The sequence below is a fragment of the Engraulis encrasicolus genome, unplaced genomic scaffold (assembly GCF_034702125.1).
Source record: "Engraulis encrasicolus isolate BLACKSEA-1 unplaced genomic scaffold, IST_EnEncr_1.0 scaffold_28_np1212, whole genome shotgun sequence".
Taxonomy (NCBI): domain Eukaryota; kingdom Metazoa; phylum Chordata; class Actinopteri; order Clupeiformes; family Engraulidae; genus Engraulis; species Engraulis encrasicolus.
Genome location: NW_026945577.1, coordinates 2,622,170 through 2,646,449, shown reverse-complemented (window position 1 = coordinate 2,646,449; position 24,280 = coordinate 2,622,170). Strand labels below are relative to the sequence as shown.

At 42.3% G+C, this 24,280-nt stretch overlaps 1 protein-coding gene across 1 annotated transcript in view; it reads right to left on the bottom strand.

Moving 5' to 3' along the window:
- The window catches only part of LOC134443130 (protein NLRC5-like), a 200,877-nt gene that overhangs the window by 29,417 nt on the left and 147,180 nt on the right, over positions 1-24,280 (bottom strand). Inside the window, 6 exon segments of the mRNA XM_063193046.1 lie at positions 2,340-2,513; positions 2,652-2,822; positions 3,625-3,972; positions 4,775-4,945; positions 5,281-5,454; positions 5,925-6,095. Coding sequence (XP_063049116.1) covers positions 2,340-2,513; positions 2,652-2,822; positions 3,625-3,972; positions 4,775-4,945; positions 5,281-5,454; positions 5,925-6,095 — 1,209 coding nt within the window.

The following is a 24,280-nucleotide window of genomic DNA, read 5'->3' as shown; positions in this document are numbered from 1 at the left end:
TCCAAATCCAAGAATGATAAGCTTATTATAGCCTAAACTGCAAAAAATAAAGCCATGTCTCGCCATTTTGCTGCCTGCCATATTATTTGCAGTTTCCATGGGCAATATGACCAATAAACAAAAAGTACATCCTCAGGGGGGCGTTGACAGGTTAGGAGGAAGCCAGGGGGGGCGTTTGGGGGGAAAAAAATGGCATAGTTGGAACTGGCATAGAGGGACGCATCTGTTGTCCGCCTGTCGGCCTTGTTAAATAAGTGTTCCCGTTCCAGAACATAAAAAATAATAACGTTTCCGGTTTCGTTTCTGTTCCCTGTAAAATACAAAAAGTTCCTGGTTTTCGTTTTCGTTCCTTGAACCGGTTCGAAGCCCTGCCTGCAACTATCTGCTGGTTAGAGAGGTGGAGAGCAGAATAAATCACATCCCTAAGCAGACAATGTGCTGTCCAACTTGCTGCTTCATGTGTAGCCATTCTGCCCTAACCCTCCATGAAATATGTGGTGAAAACATCCTTGCCACCAATAAAATATTATAAAAACCTCTCTCTCTACAGACTGCAAGAACAGAGTGTGCCCCCTTCCCTTACTTAGGAGAGCCCTAAGATCACGGACATACTACAATTGAGAAAAAAGGTTGTCAAATGGGGCTAGGGGGGTGGGGGGCTTTAGCGGTGATAATTGGCTGCCTGTCCCAGTCCCCACCCCTTCCCATGTCATGTTTTCTATTCACAAGACACAGTTCACCGCCAGCACAACTCAGAGAACACCCCTTGGTATTACATTCCCAGAGCAAGGGTAACAATTAAGTGTATTTTCTCCTAGGCATATACAGTATGAGTTGAACCAATACGGTGTTGCGTACAGCAGATGCAGACAAGAACTTAATCATTTGTGGTAAGCAGAATAGTTGGTAGAGCGCTACTAGCATCCCTCAAAACCAGCTGGTGCTATTGGAAGGGGTTCGATGTTCAAAGAAGACCGGAGGAAAAAATTAATGAGGTAATATAACAAACTTTACTATATGGGCAAATGCATTAAAAAACACCAACGTATATCGGCTGCGGCCTTCATCAGGGTGTTTAAGAGTAGCAAGCTGCCATCTAATAATATGAGGTTAGCTTCTCTTACACAACCCGATGAAGGCCGCAGCACCGATACGTGTTGGTGGGTTTTTTTCATACTTTATGTTCATTTTGAATTCAATGAGTTCCTAAACAGTCATGGTATTCATTTGTAAAAACATTTTCCATCATTTCTTTTCATTTTTTCTTCCCATTGTGTGCATTTCACCTTCCTCCCCTGTGCATACTTCAAGTAAGACATAATCATAATAATAAAAATATCAAAACAAACCCCCAATAATCATAGTAAAAAGTTAAAAAGCAGGACAAACAAAACCATACAAAACAAATCAATACCAGTACAATACATACACCTATGAGGGCAGTTTCACCTGTGCTCTAAAAGTATTCATTTTAAACTTAAATGCACTTGCATGTACCTGTACTCCACCCCTCCCACCCTTTTAACCTTTTTTTCGCTCCCACCTGCAGGACTACATTCATCCATCCTCACGTACCCCCACACTCACCCCCCTGATTGCATCAGCAATTCAACATATACAGTATATCACGAAAGTGAATACACCCCTCACAGTTTTGCAGATTTTTGAGTATATCTTTTCATAGGAAAGCATTACAGAAATTTCACTTTGACACAATGATTAGTGACCTTTTAGCAACATATTTAATTGCTTAAATTTATTGTTCACTCAGAAAAAACTAAATACAGCCACGAATGTTTGAACATGTACTCACAAAAGTGAGTACACCCCAGATTAAAATCTGGTAGAGAAGGGGCTGTGTTGGCTCGAATCGTCTCGAATTGAAACAAAATGAAAAGGGATGAAAAGGGAGGTCATCAGTGTGCATTTCAACCTTTCTTTGCATTGAACTTTTATATTTTGAGTCTGCATCTGGCTTAAATAGATTGTTGTGAGATTTGAATGCAATCCTATGGAGAATATCAGGATCTGCTTCAATAGTCACAGTGCATGTTTACATGCATGTTTCTTTTAGGTGTATTTCAGATTACCAATGTTGACAGCATTCATGCATCCCCAAACCATGTCAGTCCCACTACCATGCTTGGCTTTTGATGGATACACTGTTTTTAAAACTCACTTGACACACAGACAAGAGGGAATATCTAGTACACGCACACACACACACACACACACACACACACACACACACACACACACACACACACACACACACACACACACACACACACACACACACACACACACACACACACACACACAGACAGACATACACTTACCTGAGATTCTCTAGTTTACAGTTAGGTTCATTCAGTCTGTCTGAGAGTTCCCTGACACCTGAGTCTCCTGGGTGATTGTAGGTAAGATCAAGCTCTTTTAGATAGCAGGGGTTTGATTCGAGGGCAGACGCCAGGAAAGAACAACCCTTGGGTGAGATCTGACAACCAGATAATCTGAAACAAGAGATCCAGTCTCCTGATTAGTAGGAAAAGGGTCATGTCAATGATGCCAATGCATCGAGAGTACACAAAGTATCCTGCGAAGAGTCATTGGGGTCACAGAGACTAATGGGTAAGAAAATGACCACCTACCTTAATATCTGCAGGTTGCAGTGAGGACTAGACAGGCCCTTACAGATGAATTCAAGTCCTAAATCCCCCAGGTCATTTTTACTCAGGTCCATCTCCAGCAGGGTGTTTGGTGATTGCATAGCATTGGCCAAAGCTTCACAGGATTTATCAGTGAGCTGACAACCAGATAGTCTGTAAGGTAATACACAGCTCAAAATGTCCAGAACATAACAGCAAAAGTTTTTCTTCAACAGTTCACATAATCATATTTTTTTATTCCTTGCCTTTAGCCATCTTTGTTGTTAAGCACGAGACAAAAATAATCTAATCCATTTTAAAAAGCAACATACCGAAGGCTTTTAACCTCATGTTCAGGGTTCGTCCATGAGGAAAGTAACAGCTCATGTGCTGGGCTTTTAGGGGGACTGTTGTCCAAATCCAGCCTTGTTGCAGCAGAGGGGTTTGACATCAGAGTGACAGCCAGCCAAACACAACCATCACTTGAGATATAGTTAGGGGAGATCCTGAAAGAGACACAACAGCAGAAAAAGAGCCATTATGACTCATATCCAGTCTGCCCGTTTTGTTCTCCATGTTCATGTACAGTATGCAGCAGTTTCATGCTATTGTTCTACACTCCCACAGGTGTACATAGTGTCATACTATGTTTCAGTTCAGAAGCCATTCCGATAGAACTATGACATAAATGGTATCAACACATTCAAAACAGACATATAACAATTTGACTGTATTCATTTCAATTCCCTCAATGCATTACTGTAAATGTGTTAAAAAATACAGTATGCTTTATTGAAGGATCATGCAAGGAATATTCTGACAATTTGCGTCCAGATATTTTAAATGAATTCAGGCTTAACACCATCACCAAGGACAAGTAAATTTGTGAAAATATATCTTGGAAAAATTATACTGCATGTGCAATGGGACATCCTCAAGAGAACTTATGGAAGACTGGAAAAAGAAAACCCCACACCTTAATGTCTGCAGTTTGCAGTTGGTGTGTTGTAATGCTGTATAAAGAAGCTGGACTCCATACACACTCATGTTATTATCAGCCAGATCCAGCTCTGTCAGGGAGACACAGGACTGCAGGGCAGAGGCCAGAGCTTTGCAGGATTCATCAGTCAGGTTACAGCCAGCAAGTCTACAAGGATAACAAAATGTGTCATTTCACCAAGAAGACAGGCCCTTACAGATGAATTCAAGTCCTAAATCCCCCAGCTCATTTTTACTCAGGTCCATCTCCAGGAGGGTGTTTGGTGATTGCAGAGCATTGGCCAAAGCTTCACAGGATTTATCAGTGAGCTGACAACCAGATAGTCTGTAAGGTAATACACAGCTCAAAATGTTCAGAACATAACAGCGAAAGTTTTTCTTCAACAGTTCACATAATCATAATTTTTTATTCCTTGCCTTTAGCCATCTTTGTTGTTAAGCACGAGACAAAAATAATCTAATCCATTTTAAAAAGCAACATACCGAAGGCTTTTAACCTCATGTTCAGGATTCCTCCATGAGGAAAGTAACAGCTCCTGTGCTGGGCTTTTAGGGGGACTGTTGTCCAAATCCAGCCTTGTTGCAGCAGAGGGGTTTGACATCAGAGTGACAGCCAGCCAAACACAACCATCACTTGAGATATAGTTAGGGGAGATCCTGAAAGAGACACAACAGCAGAAAAAGAGCCATTATGACTCATATCCAGTCTGCCCGTTTTGTTCTCCATGTTCATGTACAGTATGCAGCAGTTTCATGCTATTGTTCTACACTCCCACAGGTGTACATAGTGTCATACTATGTTTCAGTTCAGAAGCCATTCCGATAGAACTATGACATAAATGGTATTAACACATTCAAAACAGACATATAACAATTTGACTGTATTCATTTCAATTCCCTCAATGCATTACTGTAAATGTGTTAAAAAATACAGTATGCTTTATTGAAGGATCATGCAAGGAATATTCTGACAATTTGCGTCCAGATATTTTAAATGAATTCAGGCTTAACACCATCACCAAGGACAAGTAAATTTGTGAAAATATATCTTGGAAAAATGATACTGCATGTGCAATGGGGCATCCTCAAGAGAACTTATGGAAGACTGGAAAAAGAAAACCCCACACCTTAATGTCTGCAGTTTGCAGTTGGTGTGTTGTAATGCTGTATAAAGAAGCTGGACTCCATACACACTCATGTTATTATCAGCCAGATCCAGCTCTGTCAGGGAGACACAGGACTGCAGGGCAGAGGCCAGAACTTTGTAGGATTCATCAGTCAGGTTACAGCCAGCAAGTCTACAAGGAGAACAAAATGTGTCATTTCACCAAGAAGACAGGCCCTTACAGATGAATTCAAGTCCTAAATCCCCCAGGTCATTTTTACTCAGGTCCATCTCCAGCAGGGTGTTTGCTGATTGCAGATCATTGGCCAAAGCTTCACAGGATTTATCAGTGAGCTGACAACCAGATAGTCTGTAAGGTAATACACAGCTCAAAATGTCCAGAACATAACAGCAAAAGTTTTTCTTCAACAGTTCACATAATCATATTTTTTTATTCCTTGCCTTTAGCCATCTTTGTTGTTAAGCCCGAGACAAAAATAATCTAATCCATTTTAAAAAGCAACATACCGAAGGCTTTTAACCTCATGTTCAGGATTCCTCCATGAGGAAAGTAACAGCTCCTGTGCTGGGCTTTTAGGGGGATTGTTGTCCAAATCCAGCCTTGTTGCAGCAGAGGGGTTTGACATCAGAGTGACAGCCAGCCAAACACAACCATCACTTGAGATATAGTTAGGGGAGATCCTGAAAGAGGCACAACAGCAGAAAAAGAGCCATTATGACTGATATCCAGTCTGCCCGTTTTGTTCTCTATGTTCATGTACAGTATGCAGCAGTTCCATGCTATTGTTCTACACTCCCACAGGTGTACATAGTGTCATACTATGTTTCAGTTCAGAAGCCATTCCGATAGAACTATGACATAAATGGTATTAACACATTCAAAACAGACATATAACAATTTGACTGTATTCATTTCAATTCCCTCAATGCATTACTGTAAATGTGTTAAAAAATACAGTATGCTATATTGAAGGATCATGCAAGGAATATTCTGACAATTTGCGTTCAGATATTTTAAATGAATTCAGGCTTAACACCATCACCAAGGACAAGTAAATTTGTGAAAATATATCTTGGAAAAATGATACTGCATGTGCAATGGGACATCCTCAAGAGAACTTATGGAAGACTGGAAAAAGAAAACTCCACACCTTAATGTCTGCAGTTTGCAGTTGGTGTGTTGTAATGCTGTATAAAGAAGCTGGACTCCATACACACTCATGTTATTATCAGCCAGATCCAGCTCTGTCAGGGAGACACAGGACTGCAGGGCAGAGGCCAGAGCTTTGTAGGATTCATCAGTCAGGTTACAGCCAGCAAGTCTATAAGGAGAACAAAATGTGTCATTTCACCAAGAAGAAAATGATTTACATGCTTACATTCCACTTTAAACTAAACAAAATGATTGGGGTATGTCTTACTTAATTATTGTTTGATTTCTTCTTAATTCAATCAGCATTGCTAAGTCCCTCCAATTTATCGTAATTTTTCCATTGCATGGATTCCCACATTATCAGCATATTTTCTACTATGCTGCATAATTATGTTAAAATACAGCAAACATACCGCCCATCCATTATATAAAAAAAAATGTTGGTATGCAACCTCTTTCCTCTGTTACAAACCGTGTTACGGCGGAGTATACTTGGAGTTACATTTTTAGCACGTAGCCGTGTTCGTCACATAACATTACTTTACACAGGCTTGACTTCACGCAAGGCCGACACATAATTGACCTATCAGAAGTAGGCCATCAATAGTTTCAGCGACATCATATTTGAATACTACAATTTTGATTCTGCCTTTGATTTTCATATCAAAGTAATACAGAGTCAAACTAGAGAGCATTCCAAAAGCGTTGATCTGGTGGCCACCAGGATTATTTTTTTGATTCACCGGTGAGGACGAGCTGACACACAGTATTCTGGGTAGTAGACAGTGAAATACCCACTAAGCCGTGCTGTGTTGTGCCGTACCTGACTCATCGAAACTGGAAAAAAACTGCCTACATATCAAAAAATAGTCAACCAATGCTATTTTTAAGTACAATATCTGAGATGAACAAAACCATTAGAGGTAGGATGCTAACACTTGGTATTCTTTCAGGTGGCACCAAAATGTACCCATCTGTGCAATACTGTAACTATACAGTACTGTACTGACATGGAATGATAGAAAAAACGAATCCTCTAGCCCATTACAAAGCTGCTGCAGGTGTCTAAGATATCAGGTTTCTATCTACCTTCAAATCATTGACTAGAATGTGATTCCGTCATGAAGCATAAATTTGGGAAAACAGTATTTTGCATTTCTATGGCTGGTCCAGCCGACTTCTGAACCAAAAAGAACTTTTCACACCCTTGCCTTAGAATATTACAGTTTAATTTGTGATTCAGCGTTTCCTCTGCCTTTCCTCTGGAGGTCATGTTTAAACCTTCATATAATGATACTATTAATAGGCTACAAACTGAATGATGAGTCTTGCAAATATGATGCATCTAATAAGCTAAATGACTTGACTCCTACTTGAGACTCAATGGCCTCCTAGGACCAAAGACTGGGTACCAGAGAGATGATAACTCAAAGGTGAGAACCAATTTAAAGACATTACATTTTGTGGAATCTTAAATGTATCTATAAACTACATTATATCATAGTGACCACATAGTTTCTGTTTCATGTGTTGAGTTATTGTGAAATGTTACTTGGCTTTACTGGAATGTGGTCTCTCTCATCCACTATCCACTAAGTGTTTTGACTTGAGAAGACTGCAGCTGCATATATTTTTAGATGTGTCCTAGCATCTCTATAAGAGGGTATGTCCGTCCGTCGGTCTGTCTGTCCATCTGTCTGTCTGAAACACTTTCTCTCAATTGTAATTCCCTCCTGTGTCACAAGGCGACAGTGCATAGACGGACGCATCTTTGTCCGCCTGTCGGACTTGTTTTTTAGTAAGCTCCTAAACAGTAACTGTACACAGAAGATATTATGCAGTCCCTCCAGTTTTTCGCGATTCAGCGATCGCGTGGATTCATGCAAATTCAATGATATTCCGCATAATTTCACGATGCCACGTAATTCCTGTAAAGCCGCATTTTTCTCACAAATGTTCCCCTTTGTCCCCTTCAACATTCTGTGGAGTTTATTGATTTATATTTTCGTCAAAAAATAAAAATGTGACTACAATACCACCGGAGACGAAAACCAATAGGAAGCATTTTTGTTAATATGTCACTGAAACATTGAAAAATAATTGCCTGCTATTTCGCAAGTCGCGACCCTCATCTCAGCTGCTCCGCGTGTCTCTCCTCCCCTCCCTCACACATACACGCAGGCGTCGGTGCTGCACAACCGTGACCTTTTTAACAGCAGTAGCCTACTTTTCAGTGCAATCCTGGCTGGAAAAAGTATTGTTGCCCATTTATCCATGACGAAGAAGTGTATGCAGTCATGAAATAGTGGCGGTGCTGTCGCACAGTAGCAAACATCTTACCTTACATTTTTGCGCAACTTCTCCACTCTCCCCTGTCGCTTTCATGAGCATGCTACCCGACGGTCGTTGTCTGATCTTTTTTCAATGTTCGCTAATGTTTGTAATTTAATGGTCTATGTCTATGCGTAGGCACAAGCCTTCTGATAACAATCACTGTAGTGCCGATCGCAAAGGATTCGGAAGTGTGGAGTTTTGCAACTTGTTTCAGTCAAGGACACCGAGATAGGAAGTGAACGGCCCTTCCACGCTTTCACTGTGTTATTGCAATAAAGTCTTGCGAATCAATGCAGAGAGACGTCTTCCAACAGGTGACATTGTAACGCTTGCAGCCTACAACCTGGCTACTGTACCCCGCGACGCTCTTACTGGTAGGCTATACCCACAAGTATTTTTTCATAACGCGCAGTCCCGTTTTCCCCCGAAGTCGTTCTAAAATATCGACAGAGATTTATGAGTGTCGCGGCCATGATTTTTTTTTACACATTGGACGCACTGGCTTATAAGACGCTCTGGCAGTTTTTGACAATATTTTATTATTGTCAATATTTTATTATTCTATTATATAGGAAGTGTGTTTCTGAATCTCTCTCTCTTTTGTCTTAAGCCTGCTTAGACTGATTGTGGTTTTCAGTTACCAAAAAAAACCCAGAAAGGGGTGCAAAATCTTTGCAAAAAATGAGAAAATGCCGCAAAATCTTTGCAAAAAATGAGAAAATGCCGCCACAAAATCAGACATTTTGACCGCAAAAATCACAAAATCCCAGTGCAAAATCCTGGAGGGACTGATTATGTTCACATGTGTAATGTGCACCTACAAAATGTGAATGTACATTTGAAGGTTAGAGAATGTAATCGTAGTTTATTTTCAGAATTAATGCTTCTCATTCAAATGTTACTTTTTTACCGATACTTTTCACCACGACCAAACACCTAAAGGTACACCGTGTAAGATGGTGGCGTAGGGTGGCCAGAGTAGGTATTGCAACTATGCAACTCATTGGAACTATGTGAATTTGAACACATTTGATCTTTCCATGAATATTTTCTGAATAATAAACCAATATTTACTAGTATGACCAAAGCGCTGTACGTTTTGCAGCTACAAATGTCTATTTATAGAAATTCAAAATGGCTGAGAAGAATTTGATGGTGATGGAGTTTGAAATATTTGTTTAAAAGGTCACATTTGTGAATGGACAGCATGGATTCTAGAAATGAACTACCAAAAATATTACATGGTGCGGTTTTAAGCATTGATTATGACACAAAACAACACTCTTCATACTTGAAAAGAAGGCTCTTCTCCATGATCACCATTTTGAGTTTCCAGTACTACAAGCGGATTCCAAAAAAGTTGGGATACTTTGTATTTTGTGAATAAAATTAAAATGCTGGCATTTTCAAAACATCTAATATGTTAATAAGGTAGAGCATTATGTACAGACAACATATCAGTTGTTAAAGTCACGCAGAATTATTGTTTTGAGGTAATTATGTGATCATTTAAAATTTGACCCATGCAACAAATCTCAAAAAAATTCGGACAGGGCCAAAACATGTTGTAATAGTTGGAGTATTCTAAAAATCATACAAGGAAGAATATTTTAAAAGGAACTACATTGACTGCCAATATGAATGCACAAATAAAATACCATCACATAGAGGCTGTGGCACTCAGCAGCGAATATTTTGAGGGACTAATTACTTATCTATTACACAGAAAGATTGAATTATCAAAATTGCAGGCATATAAGGCCTATTTCCGTAATATAGAGTTCTGAGTAATCATTGCACGAGTTATGAGATCATGACATACTCGTGGTAAATAAGCAAACTATGACACTCCAACAATGACAGCTCTCGAAAAAAATGACCATAAACACAACACTTGATTAATGCACATGATGCAGACATTAAACAGTGTTGCGTGCGGAAAAGCTCATTCTATGGACCTAGTAGACATGTGAAACTGTCCTCTGATTACAGAATGGAAAATATTTAATCCTTTTTGAAAATTATGGAGTCATGCACCCTCTAGGTTATATAGAAAATGAATACTTCAGCTTGATTTAGTGGTCAGTCTGAAAGACAGCAAATATGATGGTAAGGGGGTGCAGAGGTGACTTGGTTAGGGTCTTCTTACTTACGTAGAGTATTAAAATAATTGTTGAATGATACATACAGACTTTAAACAGCAAACATAGCTACCAAGGCATTATATTTTGGAGCACCGCCTTTAGATATTGCCCCATAATGGTGGCAAATTTCAATCTCTACTATGTTCCAACAGTGTGGTTCCATCATAAGAGTAAACAGGTCACAAAATTGTTTTCTTGCAGTCAGGATATGCCACATATTAAGCATAACAAAAAGGTAAACAAGAAAGAACACACCTATCAGTTGAGCTGCTGAAATCATGTCTCGCATATCAAAATATCTAATTTTTGAATAAAATTACGCCATCAGTCAAAGTATTTAACTGTTCAGTCTCATCCCTTGTGTTGTGTTTAGTCTTATCCAATATAAAAAGCATTTTATTGGCCCTGTCCCAACTTTTTTGGGATTTGTTGCAAGGGTGAAATTTTAAATGATCACATAATTACCTCAAAACAATATTTCTGCTCGACTAACAACTAACGCTAACAACTGTTATGTTGTCTGTACATAATGCTCTACCTTATTAACATATTGGATGTTTTGAAAATGCCAGCATTTTGATTTTATTCACAAAATACAAAGTGTCCCAACTTTTTTGGAATCCGCTTTGTATTTCAAAAACTAATGCATTGTTATCTGCAAAACTTGTGATATGTTGGTAATAGGGTAACACTTTATTTTAGGGATACATCTATAAGCAATAATACATAAAATGTGCCTGTATAAGTAACTTGCACAAAGCAAAATCAAACATTTGTTAGGCATGTATTCGCAAATGTCTTGTTCATGCACAATAAGGGATTTATTACCAATTTAACCTTAGTAAGGACCTAGTAGGCCTTAGCGTTTGCTTAGTACATGCCTTACAAGTTACTCATGCAGGCATTAACATTGTATGTATTAGTGCTAATAGATGTATCCCTAAAATAGTGTTACCAGTAATACTAGTAAATATTACTTTATTACTTAGTAATTATTTACAAAACGATACAATTTGACAATATGGAGAACAGGTGCAATGACATGCATACTTGCAATACTTAGTCTGGCCCCAATCCAACATACTACACCTTTAAACTTTGTATTGCCTCAAACATAGTATAGCATTTACCAATCTCCTCTCTGTAATCATTTACTGACCTTAATATCTCCAGGTTGCAGTGTGGGCTGTGAAGAGCAGACAGCAGCTTCTCTCCTGACTTCTGCAGGTCATTACCACTGAGGTCCAACTCTCTTAGGGGGGAGTTGACAGACTGCAGAGCTGAGGCCACTGTCTCACAAGATGCTTCTGTTAGTTTGCAGCCAGCAAGTCTGTCAAAGGCAATGAGGAGTGAAATATGTTCAGCATTCAATAGTATTTACCTCAGGGGGAGGATAAGGTGGAATCAGACTTCAGGGTCCACAGTTGATGCTGAGGATATCACATGCTACTGATATGTTTTAGTTCAGAAGCCATTCTACGGAAGCCCAGAGGTGACATGGGGGGATTTTTTGGGGGGTGGGAAATGTGTGCCCTGGAGACCAACACCTTTGCGAGATAACGCAAATCTTTTGCGAGATAACGCAAACTATTTGCGAGATAAAGCAAATATGTTGCGTGATAACGCAAATATTCTTGCGAGATAACTAGGGGTGGGCATATATCATTTTTTTTAAAATCTAGATTTCTAGATTAATCTCACTGTAATTATGAAATTAATCTAGATTAATCTAGATTAATCTATATCAAAATGGCTCATTCAGAATAGGCACGCTAGCGAAATAATGACAAAAAAAACCCCTAGGGGGTTTCTTAAGATGGCGCATTAGATCAGAGCTCATCTCTTTTTTCCAAAATGCATCTCATCATCAAAAAAATGGTTGATATTTGGTGATGAAAAAAAAAATCACTGCAATATTTGAAAAGTGTTTCGAATATGTTAGGAAGCATTTACAGTCATAATATACTGACATTTCAAAATGAACAGTGCTATAAATTGTAGAGGCAAATACAGATAAATCTATCAAACATTTAGACTATTTAAACAAAATGACCTCAACAATTCAGCATTTCTAATGGGCAGAGAGAGAGAGAGAGAGAGAGAGAGAGAGAGAGAGAGAGAGAGAGAGAGAGAGAGAGAGAGAGAGAGAATCTGCCACTGACTTTTAAAAAGGGCAGCGGCTCCAAGAGGGAGGAGCTGCGCAGCAGGTACAGCAAAGTCAGAGCCAGGCTACTAGATTTCTAGAGCTAGTTCTAGACCCTAAAGCACTGGCCCACATCGATTTGGCCTAAACCTGACAGTTGTTCTCTGCGTTAGAATGCCAGCGGAGTTACAACTCCAAATGAATTCAGTTTGCAAAAAAAAGTCAAGCGTGACGACCGCGAGTTTGGTTATATCAAGCGCAACAACCGCGAGGTGTATTACCGTCTGACATGAGTCGCAAATGCGCGATCATAACACAAACATTCAGCGAGAATAGATATTGACAGTTTCAGTTTGACAATCTTCAAAATGTATATCACACGGAATGTTTTGCAATTATGGCACAGGCAAGATTTCTGGAACAGGACTGTTGTTTGTGTTCCATGCAATGCGTGAGGAAATGTAGGCTATGTCGGGCTATGTCTGCTTCACCTCAAACAATGACGTCTCTCTAGTATACCACTTATGAAAAAGCACTAAAACAACACCTACCACGGCAGAGAGATTAATGTTTACAGCATGCAAACACTGTTCATATTTAGTAGGTCTGCTGAGCAACAGGTGGAGAGGCAAAGCGAATGGAGGGCAGTCTGAAAGCCTCTGCCAATTGAACTCTGTGGTGACGTGCATATACCCAAACTCTCAATCCAAACTTTGAGAATAGATTAATGTGCGTTATTTTCTTTATCGGACGATAAGAGTCTCACATTATCACAGCATGTTAACGTTGATAACAGCCCGCCACTAAAAACTGTCATCTGCGGGTTCACCACTTTGATTTGCAGCACACTTTTTGGTCACCGGGGGGCAGTCTGAACCAACACGTGTACGGCTTTGACACGCCACAGTTGTAGGGGTAGGCTATTCAATTCAACCACCACTGTTGTTGGATAACAGCGAGAGGGACGCTGACAGTCAAAAAATACCGCTGGAAGGACGTGCAAGGATACCGTTATTTTATCCATTGTTTTATGTTAAATAAACAACAGATTTTGAGAGACACCGTAGCACCTTGCTTTGCGAACGGACAGAAGGGGAAATATAGGATTTGTTGGACGACACGTGTCTGCAATGCAGAAGCTCTGTATGACAGAATTAAGGAAGGCAGACGGGACAACTGTTTACTCTACGGTTATTTTCAAAGATGATGAGAAGTTTATGAAAATCATTTTGTCATATCAAGACCCACATGTGAATTATGTAGGCCTAATTTTAACATAGGCCTCGACGTTGAGGCAGCACGCTGTATTCTTTCTTTCTTTTTCTTGAAACTTTCAACGCAATGTGTTGTTAGTTGCGGTTCTCCCCTTTTAATTTATAATTGGCTAAATCAAGTAGGCTATCACTGCTTAGCCATGCAGAGAGCTTAGACTTGTAACAACTCCGACATTTGGAACTATCCAAAGTGGGCATTGGTTAATAGTTCTAGTAGTAGTAGAACTTCACGCAGTATAGCTCAATGGATAGAAAGCGACATATGTCCTTCCTGTGGTAGAAAATTCCTCCTGTTATAGGCCTACATGACATCGGGTCTTAGGTAAATGGAGGAAATCAAATAGTTATTTGCTTTTAATTGTGAACCAGTTTTACAGTGATGGCTTTTAGCGAACACAAATTACTTTTGGATGTAACTCGTACCGCCACGCGCCCCATGGTGCCATGGTTTCCGACCCTGTAGCACTGAGAGATATCGCTGAAATCTAACGCACTGGCATTGATGATCTGGCTTTGTTGTAAGCAGTCCAAAATCATAGCGTAACGGGCGTAAAGGGCCGTAGCCTAACGCAACCTTGCGCAAACTAAAACACTGACAGGACAGTTTTTCCGAGGTGTGGCGGGACACAGCACACACACACACTGTGACGGTCTGTCTTCTTCCCCTCCCCCGCTCACCTGCGCTGAGCTCGGAGCTCGTCCCAATTAAGCGCAGCTGAGCGCAATTGCAATCAGTGTGGCATTCTAGTTTCCTCTTGTTTCTTAAACTCCCCTCACTCACTCCAAAATGAGAGCAGTAACACGCACACACGCACACAACACAGTAAAATTTGTGAGCCCGAGTATCCAGCCTGGAATCTAACACAATTACGTTTGACACTATTGCTACGGAGCCTTCGTGATATCCGAAATAACTGCCGTAAGCGTGCCGACATTGTCTTTGCTAAGAAGAATGGAATACATCGTCTAAAAGGACCTGGGTGGTTCCCTCTTCAATAAGAAGACTCGTGAGTAAATGAACTGGCTGGATATTGCCACTAACTTCGCTGGCTGCTCTCTCCGTCTTGCCCTTCACCCCCAAACAATACACACCTTGACAAGTTACAACGCAACTCCACCACAAGCCCAGAAACGCACACAATTCCACACACACACACATTACAACACTACACTACACTACACATCTTCTCTATCTTCTTCCTCTCCTTTTTTTAGAGAGTTGATAACGAAAGACTTATTTTTTCATTGGCCTATTGGATTACACTGCCGTTTGGATTTAATACCTTTTTTGTTGGATATACCTTTTTTGTTGGATTAATGAACATTTAATGAATGAAGATTTTGAAAGTTTAAGGAACTGCCTCGTCTCATGCTTTCCACTTTTTACAAACATTGACTGATTCACTGATATTTTTTGCTGACGGTGTTTTGGGATTTAATATTTTTTTAAAGATTGCAGTTCCCCCAATCACCACACCGTTACAGAATGGCGCCCAACGTGGGGCCGGAGATTGTTTTGTTTTATCTCTGAGCCCTTGATCTTCAACTGATCACTTATTTGTTTGAGAGTGGCTGCTTCGCTGTTTTTGCCTATGGAGTGACATTTGTGCCACCGTTTTTGAATTACTGAGTATGGAGTGACATTGGTGTCAAAAACATCTGAACATTTAAGTTTTGCATTTTGGATATTTTTTGAATTACTTGCTGTGCTGGACTTTGAATTAACTTTGCTGTGCTGGACATTGAATGCTCTGCTTGCCCTGCTGATCAGCCGCCGCGCTGAGCTTGCTTGAACTTTTTTGCTGTGCTGTTTTGGGACTTTCAAAAAAAAAAAAAACCCCACACACACAGTAACACAAGCACCACACACACCCTTTGCAATTTTCACTTAATTCATTACATTGATTCTTATACCTGTAACCTGATCATTCGCTGTGCATTCGTTGCTGCCCCCTGCTGTGCCTTTTTGATATTGCTCTTGCATGTTGATAGCTGATATTTAACATATGAATAGATTGATATCTTTCATCATGTCTTCTCCTCCTCTTCCTACTGATTCACCCCCCAACATCTTACTCAACCCTCCTAACATAAATACACCTGTCCCTTCTTCAAACATAACTAATGTTCAGGTCTCCTCTGCACCCATACCACTTCAAAATCTACATACACCTGCCCCTTCTGCTCGCATACCTACTTCTAACACACATACTCATGACCCTGCTGCAGACAGGCCACTACATCCCATCTCCCTACTTGATCAGACAGTGGCTGAAATGTCTAATCCACTTTTAATCACCTGTGCTCCCTCCATTGCCCCTGTAACACATAGCAGTTCTCCTGTGTACACCAGTGCTCAAGATGGAGTAGTAACTCATTCCACTTTTTCACTTGACCTCTCTGCCACAACCCCAGTGTCTGAGGATGGTTCTCCTTTGCCACTCCCAGGAGCACTTCCGACTCCAGGACGTGCATTAGGACAACTGGCAGAGCGTGCACAAGATAACTGGGAACAGGTCTACTTACTAGTTGAGCAAAATCAGAGAGAAATCGGAGATGCAATGAAAAAACTCAGTGATCACATGCAGGGTAAATTTGATGAACATGCATCACAGTCTCAAGCTCACTTCGCCTACCTCACAACCACTGTGCTAACTATGCAAGACAAAATGGAAAGAGAACTAGATTCTATCATGAAAGCAATGAGAAAAGTAGCTGCTGAGGAGTGTGAAAAAGTACGAACTACCACAACTTCTGAACTAACCTTTAATGTACAACAATTGCAACTTGAACTCCAAAGGGATTTTAAAGCATCTCAAATGACTATGTCTGACATAAACGGCAGGATGATGACTCAAGGAACACAACTGACTGAGTGCATGTCACTAGTGAACACCCTGACAGCCAGATTCGACTCCTTGTGTGATCAAGTGCAGAGAGTGGAGAACACTTCTCGGGACACACAGAGGCAAATGGGAGAATTGCAACGAAAAGTCACTCAAACCTCACATGTACCCGTTACGAGCCACACACAGGTCAGCTCTTCGGCACATGTCATTTCTCAACCTGCTGTGTCTTCTTCCTCTAGTGTACACTCTTCTGTACACTCTTCCAGAGTGGATCATATAAAGCTGATGAAAGTCTTTCCTACTTATGGAAAAAACGGAGACGACACAGACCCTGTGCTTTATTTGTCAAAATGTCAGGACTTTATTGCACTGCATCCTCTGACAGACGCTGACATTCTTGCCACATTCCGGACAGTTCTCCATGGTACCGCCAGGGACTGGTGGGAAATCACCCGTACTCAAGTTGGTACGTGGGAGGAGTTCAAGACTTCTTTCCTATCCGCATTTCTGGCCGAAGATTACCAAGATGAGCTGGCGGAGAGAGTGCGCACAAAAAAGCAACAAGACAAGGAGTCAATAAGAGATTTCGCTTATCCCTATAGAGCATTATGTAGGAGATGGAATTCACTACTCACTGAGCAAGATATTGTGAAACTCATTCTTAAGAATATCAAGCCTTACCTTGCCAGTCAACTTCGAGGACGTGTGAAAGATGTCGATGAGCTTGTCCGTCTTGGTCACCAATTGGAAAAGGACCACGAACACCAGCTAGAACAAGACCAAGCAAAACACATCAGATACAACCAACCACAACAGGTTTCCAACCCCTTACCACATTCAGCACAAGGCCGACCACCTCTGTTGTGCTGGAGGTGCAAAGGCACACACAATCCTGGTTCCTGCCCTCAACATAGCTCTCCTGTACACCACACTCGCCAACAACATTCACAACAACAACAACAACATAGACAGAAATCCAATCAGAAATCAAGTGGAAATACAAATGCCCTTACTGCTGTTGCATCTAAGAGTATGAAAAACACGCTTACCTCCTCTCCTTCCACGACTGCTCCCGCCATGGATTTGCCAGGCCCCCTTGCTCCTCAACAGCTGGTCGTGCCTGTGAACATAGGTTCCTGGTATGGGAAGGCTATCCTAGACACTGGTGCAAGCTGCACCCTATTACATGAATACCTGTGGTCTGATGTGCTGAAGTCCAAAGCACTTAACCCATGGACACAGGGTTCTTTGTACCTAGCAAATGGAGAGCTTGTAACACCACTTGGCTGGATGGATCTAGATCTTGGTGTTCATGGAAACGTGACTGACCTGTCAGTAGCTGTCCTTCCATCTGTGGCACTGGCATACGGAATTGTCCTGGGACTAGACTTCATATACCATAGCCAAATACAGTTGAATGTCTCAGACAACTCTTTCACGTTCAAAGCCAATCCATCCGCTGTCTTCTTCTTCCAACCCGGAAGTGCGCTAATCTCTACATTGTCCCCACAGTACCGGGCACTACACACACACCACGTGTCGCTCATCAGTTCCATTCCGCCCCCTCTGCTGTCCTTGCAACCACAACGCTTAAGCGTACAGGACTACATTGAGCGAGCAGTGTCAGCCGCTCAAATACCCGAGGATGGGAAACAACAGTTGTGTGACTTACTACTGGGCAACCCTGATGTGTGCACCCACCGCATTGGGAAAACAGAGGTGCTAAGACACGTCATCCACACTACCACCAACGTTGCTGTCAAACAAAAGCCATACCGCATGTCTCCCATCAAACAGGCCATCGTGAAGGACCATGTCCAAGAGATGTTGGCACAAGGCATCATCGAGCCATCACATTCTGGCTGGTCCTCCCCGGTTGTTCTGGTGCCTAAAAAGGATGGTGGTCATAGATTCTGCGTCGACTACCGACGGCTGAATAAGTTGACAGAGAGTGATGTTTTTCCACTACCTAACATTTCAGAGATTTTGGAGTCCTTGGCCGGATCCACAATCTTCTCTACCATTGATCTCAACTCTGGATACTGGCAAGTAGCCATGAGCAAGGAAAGCAAACCCATGACTGCTTTCATCACTCCATCTGGCTTGTATGAGTTCAAGGTGATGCCCTTCGGACTCAAGAATGCTCCTGCCACGTTCCAAAGGTTGATGGCTACTGTATTGGAGAGACTGAATGGGAAATGCTGCCTCGTTTATCTTGACGACATTTTATGCTTCTCGAACTCAGTCTCCCAACACTTCTCCGACCTCCAGGATGTCTTTGACTGTCTGTTCCGTGCTGGCCTGACGGTGAACCTCAAGAAGAGCCACTTCTGCCTGTCTGAGGTTAAATTCCTTGGACACATCGTGAATGCTGCTGGTGTCACTGCCGATCCGGACAAAGTGACCGCAATCATGAATTACCCGGTGCCCCAAAACCTTAAGGAGGTTCAAAGGTTTCTGGGACTCTCCGGTTGGTACCACCGGTTTGTCCCAGGCTTCTCCCAGATTGCCGAGCCACTGAACCACCTGAAGAAGAAGGACTGGAGCTTGCCAACAGGCATTTGAGAAACTGAAGGCATGTCTCACATCACCACCTGTTCTAGGTCACCCCATGCCTGACCTGCATTTTGTTGTCCACACCGACGCAAGTGATACTGGTCTTGGTGCAGTGCTCACACAACGCACAGGCCCTGAGACCGAGCATGTCATTGCGTTTGGAAGCAGAACTCTGAACAAAGCAGAACGGAATTACACCACAACAGAAAAGGAGTGCCTAGCAGTCATTTGGGCCCTTGAAAAGTGGCAGTATTATCTTGAGACAAAAATGTTCACAGTTATTACTGATCATGCTGCACTCCAATGGGTCCTGACGTCTACGAAAACATCCAGTCGACTCCTGCGATGGGCTCTGCGACTGCAGAAGTTTGATTTCATTGTGGAATATCGCAAGGGAAAACTAAATGTAGTCCCCGATGCCCTCTCTCGTGTTCCACCTCCAGCTGGGTCGATTGCAACCGTTCAGATCCAGAAGGTAGACAGTTTCCCTCTGACTGCTGACATCCTGTACACAGAACAACACAATGACACACACATTCAAAACATCCTCAAGGCACTGGCAGAAAGCGACCCAAAAATGCAGCAAGACTTCACTGTGATGGAAGACATGGTGTATCGAAAGACCACCAACAACGGCAAGACACTCCACCGCCTGTACATCCCGGCATCCTTGCGGGACGAGATCTTCCATTCCTACCATTCGTCACCTATTAGTGGACACTGCGGAACATTCAAAACTTACAAAAGACTCTATGACAGGGCTTACTGGCCAGGAATGTGGACGGACGTGAAACATCGGATTGCTTGTTGCCAGCGGTGTCAGACCAGAAAGGCTGACAACAAGAAGCCTGCCGGAAAAATTCAGCAGACAGAGGTGAAGAGACCCAATGAAATGGTGGGAGTGGACATCATGGGCCCTTTTCCTCGAAGCACAGAGCAAAATGAGTACCTCATCGTCTTCGTTGATTACTACACCCGGTGGGTTGAGCTTTTCCCAACCAGAACAGCCACTGCACCAGTTGTTGCCAAACTCTTCAAGAGAGAAATTCTCACTCGCTGGGGAGTCCCTGACTTCATAGTCTCTGATAGAGGCTCTCAGTTTGTCTCCTCCCTGTTTAAAGAGCTCTGCAACAGTTGGGCAGTCACGCCAAAGCTCACAACAGCATACCATCCCCAAACCAACATGACTGAACGTGTAAACAGAAATATCAAGGCCATGATTGCATCTTTTGTCGACGACAATCACAGAAGGTGGGATCAATACTTACCTGAATTTCGGTTCGCCTTGAACTCGTTTGTCCACGAGACAACAGGAGTCACCCCTGCGGAACTGCAGCTTGGACGCAAACTGCAGAGTCCAATGGACAAACTCCTGTCCAGTCACAGTTTGTGCCCTGATGATTCTTCCTACGATGTAGTGAAACATCTCAAAGACCTGCAAAACAAAGCAGAGCAAAGCAGTAAGATGGCAAAACGCAGACAACTGCGAAATTACAACAAAAACAGAAGAGATGTCACTTACCTGCCGAAGGACAGGGTCTGGGTGCGCAATCATCCTCAGTCTTCTGCAGCACGCTACTTCTCGGCCAAGCTGGCTCCAAAATGGAAAGGCCCGTACAGAATTGTCCGGCAGTTAGGTCCTGTGAATTTCCAGGTAGTCCGGGAGGACTATTCACGTACACAACCTTAAGCCATGCTTTCCAACAGCTGCGGAGCTGGATGCCCGGGAGAGGGAAGGTCTTCGGACACTCTTCGAGGAATCGTCGGATGAAGAAGACTTCCCTGGCTTCCAAGATTGACCCTCACAACCTATGGTTGTTCTTCCATGGGGGGGAGAATGTGACGGTCTGTCTTCTTCCCCTCCCCCGCTCACCTGCGCTGAGCTCGGAGCTCGTCCCAATTAAGCGCAGCTGAGCGCAATTGCAATCAGTGTGGCATTCTAGTTTCCTCTTGTTTCTTAAACTCCCCTCACTCACTCCAAAATGAGAGCAGTAACACGCACACACGCACACAACACAGTAAAATTTGTGAGCCCGAGTATCCAGCCTGAATCTAACACAATTACGTTTGACACTATTGCTACGGACCCTTCGTGATATCCGAAATAACTGCCGTAAGCGTGCCGACATTGTCTTTGCCTAAGAAGAATGGAATACATCGTCTAAAAGGACCTGGGTGGTTCCCTCTTCAATAAGAAGACTCGTGAGTAAATGAACTGGCTGGATATTGCCACTAACTTCGCTGGCTGCTCTCTCCGTCTTGCCCTTCACCCCCAAACAATACACACCTTGACAAGTTACAACGCAACTCCACCACAAGCCCAGAAACGCACACAATTCCACACACACACACATTACAACACTACACTACACTACACATCTTCTCTATCTTCTTCCTCTCCTTTTTTTAGAGAGTTGATAACGAAAGACTTATTTTTTCATTGGCCTATTGGATTACACTGCCGTTTGGATTTAATACCTTTTTTGTTGGATATACCTTTTTTGTTGGATTAATGAACATTTAATGAATGAAGATTTTGAAAGTTTAAGGAACTGCCTCGTCTCATGCTTTCCACTTTTTACAAACATTGACTGATTCACTGATATTTCTTGCTGACGGTGTTTTGGGATTTAATATATTTTTTTTAAGATTGCAGTTCCCCCAATCACCACACTGTTACAACACACACACACACACACACACACACACACACACACACACACACACACTGGCCATAGCCCTCCCATTCCACCCCTTCATTGATCACCTTATATCCCCCTATGCCCACCCCGTTCACGCTCCCTAATATTTCTCCACATTAGCGCTATAACCTCTTTGGACAGCCCTAGTTGAGAAGGACATCTGACAGGGTTGGTGCTTATTACCATCGGGGGTAATTAGTCCATTATATATTTTTTAAAACCAAGGGGCGCTGGGAGGGATCAAGGGGGGATTGGGATGCTTATGATGAGGTTCAGGGGGCTTTTGTTCAAAAAATGGTTGAGAACTACTGCTCTACCAGTATGACCCATACTGGCGCTCCCCCAGCACACACGCGCGCGCACACACACATGCACATCAATACGTGAGAATTTGTTTACCACTGGTTTTCAACCTTTTTTGAGCAAAGGCACACCTTTTATCGAGGGAAAATGCCAAGGCACACCACAAATGAAAATGTTAACTGAAAATACAACCATATTGCCTATAAAGGTAGGCCTACAGCCATTTCATTTTCCATGGCACACCAGATGATTTCGGATGGCACACTAGTGTCTTGTAGTGTAGGTGAGCATGATGGGATGTGTACCTTTAAGCCGCCTCATTAAAGGGACAGTTTGGTCAATTTCAACATGCAGTTGTAATGCTCACATTACCCTGGACTTGTCAGTGCCTGAGATTTTTTTTTCTTCTTCTTCAGCCGTTTCCGAGATCCTGGTCATTGTAATGGGGGCAGCTCTTTGTTTACATTTCAAAAAAACATTTTTATTTATTCCCAAAAACATCCAAAAGGTTATAAAACATCAGCAGACAACTAGCAAGTTGGCCTATGTTACATTTTTTTTAAAAATGTAAACAAACGCTGCCCCCATTAGAATTGCTCATATCTCGGAAAGGGCTGAGCCGAAAAATGTGGCATCACCAGGTACTGACAAGTCAAGGGTAGCGTGAGCAATACAACTGCATGTTGAAATTGACCAAACTGTCCCTTTAAGTCTGTCGTGCGTTGGTGCGCCATGTGATCAGTAGGCACCAATTGGCAAAACTTGGCACGCTTTTAAAAGGTTGGCACAATCTGCTCGGAGTCGGAGGGAACCGTCAGATTGTTTGTGTGCTTGTGGCAACTATGCCTTTGGTTTGTGTGTGTGGTGCCGCTGGGGAGTCGAGCCCGTGTAGAGCCTCGCTTCACGAGAGAGGGACAATTTCGTGGAGTTTGGTCTATGACGGGGGTGCGACTGTAAGCGCGGCCACATTGGTTCACTAGGCCAACTTCGTACTTGGCGTTATAGGAACCAGGCTTTTTGCGCTGCGCCCTTTGCCCGGCGACTTCGAGACAGTCGGTCGCTGTCCGGGGTACCTGTGGATCCACCTGTTGGTCTGTCTGCGGGCTGCTGTTTATATTGGAGAGTGACTGTGTGTGTGTGTGTGCGTGCGCGAGTGTGTGACGTTTTATTTTGTGTGATTTAGGAGAAAGTGAGAGTTCTCTGTTTGTTGTTTTGTTCAATTGTATCTTTCTTTTGTTTATTTTTGGTTCACCTCACACCACTTGGGCCACCCAGCGTGCGGGTTACCCCTAAATAGATCTCGTTTGCTGTGCGTAAAAGTAAAACACAAGTGTGCAGTGGTATCGGTGTGGGTTTGCCGTGCTTTGTATTTTCATTTCATTACTTAACTTTGGTTTGCAGTGCTGTGTACTACTAGTGGGAAAAACCTTGGCCTCCTTGGCCCATGTGGGGGGTGCGGGTGTCCAATAGCCGTTAGGCCTAATCTATTTCAACTGTTTGTACATTTTAAAAAGAAAGTGTAAGACAATAACAGAAAAGTCATTGGAACCCTGTCTATGTGGTCCGACCTCAACGAACATGTGCTGCTGGGTTTAACAGTTGAAGTCTAAATAATTTCTGGGGGCGAAATTCCCTCAGTGGCCTAGTCATGCAATCATCTGTTTGAAATTGGTAATTAGCCTATTATTTTAATTAGGCTATTTGCCGACGGCCCAGAGTCACGGACAGTCTATAACTAGCCAAAGATTATTTAATTCATTTAAATTTTAGATCGTCTCTGGTATAGCCTTCCTATCCTAACTTTTTTTGCCATTGTTGACCTGGCATTGTTGACATCGTGAGAATGAATGACAGCAGCGGTTGCTCTGAGGTGTGTCAAAGCCGTAGGCCGTATATAGCTATGCGTGTTGGTTCAGACTTAACTGCTGTTAAGAAACATTAATCCAAGTCTGACATCCAATCCAATCCAATCCAAGTCTGTCTGAGAAAACTATTAACCATGAATGCCCACTTTGGATAGTTCCTACTAAAGACATGTGCAGAAGAACT